Below are 2434 nucleotides of genomic sequence, written 5' to 3' on the forward strand. Positions count from 1 at the left end.
CCCCCTGTCCCGCAGCAGCACCTCCACACGGCTGGGAAAGCCCTCCAGGGATGGGCACTCAGCCGCTTGAGGGCCATCGGGTTCTGCTGGCTGTCTCTTGGTGTGCCCGGCTCTCTTGCCCGAGTTGGAAATGGATCATTTCTTTAAAGAAAGGTCATAACCACAGGGGAATAGAAATCCTCTTGAAATAGCTTCCAGGTACAATGCACCGTTGTATAAATAAGGCTGGTTCTACGCAGCCTTCGCCAAACGGTTTTCCAGAGTAGTGGTTCTGCAAAGACAGGCTGTGACAACGATTCAAAGCTCTGGTCACAGAACAGGCAGATCTCTTCTAGCTCGTGAGGACAGGATACCCACACAGCTCCACTGAAGGACTGGTCTCTTCCAGCACGGTCTTTGAGAGGATTCCTATTGCTAACCCCATCTGGCATCTCACAGCTTCCGGGGGTAATTTCCTGGAGAGCTTGGTTATCGCCTGGGTAAGAGTGGTTCAATTGGCTGTGTAAATATATGCTAATAAACACAGATAATGAAGGCTACAAACGAGTTGGCTCTCCTGATGAGGGCTCCACACAGCAGTTGGTTTTACGGTGTAAAAAATCGCTTGATGCACTTGTGCTTAGGTTAGGTGACGCTCTTAAAAAGCAAAACCAGATGTCAAACGAGAGAAGGATCAGAAGTTGGCAGTATGGTGGGGTTTTTTTCCCCGAGAAAGACCAGCCCTAAAGCACACCTGAGGGATCGTGAGGCAACCGGGTCTCCTGAGCGCTGCTGCTGCTGCAGGAAGGGTGCCCTGGGTTGTACCATCGATACGCGTGTGGCCCCAAACTGGAGTGGTTCGATACTCGAACTGGCCCCAAACTGGAGCAGGCTCCTCTCCTCTGCTCTATCTGGTGTAATACTTGCATCCCAAATTGAGAAACGGCACAGAAACCAACATTGAGGCGCTTGTTTCCCACAGCTGCCCAGATGCTCTGATCTCTCTGACCTTCAAAATGAAGTTTCAAGCCTAATGGCTAAAAATGAAAAGCTGCAGAAAGAAAAAGAAGCCTTGAGCGAGGAATTCAATAGATGTGTCGATAAGGTAAGGACAAACTGCAGCTCCACATCGCTCCCTACGTGCTGTAACGGGCTGTTAGGATTCTTGTGTCAATATTTGTACCACCATAACCTGGAAAACTCCTTTTGGGTTTTTTCTTTCTCACCTTCAAGCCAGATAAAGAATTACCACCACCTTTTTTTTTTTCCTAGCTGGTTTTAAAGGGAAAGCTTAAGTTCTGGAGGCCAGCTTTGCTGTTATTTGTTTATGTAGAAAATTCCCATCACTGCAAGAAAAAGAGGGCTGGATAGAAATACTGCAGCAGGACAAGGAAGACAGTGTCCTTGGACTTCTTCTGCAGCTCTGCCATACCGTAGCGCTGAACTGGAGCAGTGTTGCTTGTACACACGCTATCAGTAATGACCTGGTCGTGTGGAGCTGGAGGTGTGGGCTGGGAGCTGGCGGGGTGGTTTCTCACTCTCCCCCGTTTCCTGTGCGCAGCTCTAACTCCCTCTAGCTAAACTCGCAAAGTCAAGTTGAGCTAAAAGCCTGCATGAGCGGGGCTTACCGATGTAATCTCATTCCAGGTAGCTCAGGTAAGCCGCTTAGAGAGCGCACTTGGCAGCTTGAAGCAGGAACAGAAGTCCTGGGAACAGCAGAGCCAGGCGCTGCAAACCCAGCTCACCGTGTCGCAGGAGAAGGTATAACAGTGGGGGTGGCTATCGCCCTGGAGCAAAAGCGTTTTATAATCTCTTGGAGCACTTTGCACATTAAAAGCAGCCTCTTCTCTGTGCAGGGATGTCCTGTGGCTAAGAATGGCCGCTTTGATGGGCTTTCCAAGTGACGGCCTTAAAGGACAAGAGGAAACTTGTTAAATGCAATAAGAGACTTTTTTTTTTCCCCTCTGAGAATAAGTGATGTTGTTTTCCATCTACAGTAAGTTCCATTTGGCCAACTCATCCTGCCCATTATTCCTAAAATCCTGCAGCGGCTCCCGGCTCTGCGGCGGTGGCTCGTGCCTCGCTGGGCAGGGGAGGGGAGCGAAGGGCTCTCTGCTGGGCTGATTACACCTGGGGCTTCTGGCTGGCCGTGGGCTGCCGGGAAGAATGAATCATTCAAGAGAAATCTTCTCTTCCCAGCATATCACCGTAAATATTCGGGGCTGGAAGATGTGTCTGTTGAATGCAGTGTGGTGGCTGTGTTCCAAATGGATGGCTAATAATTTGGAACAGAGTCAGAAAATCAATTAGTACTTGTAAAGGGGGCTGTCAGCGTTGTAACTTCTTCACTCCTTCCATCAGAGATCCTAAATCTGCGCGGTATATGGCGCAGAGACATCCTAGCAGACCAAGCTTACCAGAAACCTTGGTCCAGCAGATGCCAAGCCGCATTCCT

The 2434-nt window shown here is 49.7% G+C and overlaps 1 protein-coding gene across 1 annotated transcript in view; it reads left to right on the forward strand.

The window, feature by feature from the left end:
- The window catches only part of NIN (ninein (GSK3B interacting protein)), a gene marked incomplete at both ends in the record, with an annotated part of 37550 nt that overhangs the window by 33276 nt on the left and 1840 nt on the right, over window positions 1-2434 (forward strand). Inside the window, 2 exons of the mRNA XM_010142478.1 lie at window positions 962-1084; window positions 1627-1740. Coding sequence (XP_010140780.1) covers window positions 962-1084; window positions 1627-1740 — 237 coding nt within the window. The remainder of the gene's footprint in view (window positions 1-961; window positions 1085-1626; window positions 1741-2434) is intronic.

The sequence above is a fragment of the Buceros rhinoceros genome, unplaced genomic scaffold (genome assembly GCF_000710305.1).
Source record: "Buceros rhinoceros silvestris isolate BGI_N320 unplaced genomic scaffold, ASM71030v1 scaffold21178, whole genome shotgun sequence".
NCBI lineage: Eukaryota > Metazoa > Chordata > Aves > Bucerotiformes > Bucerotidae > Buceros > Buceros rhinoceros.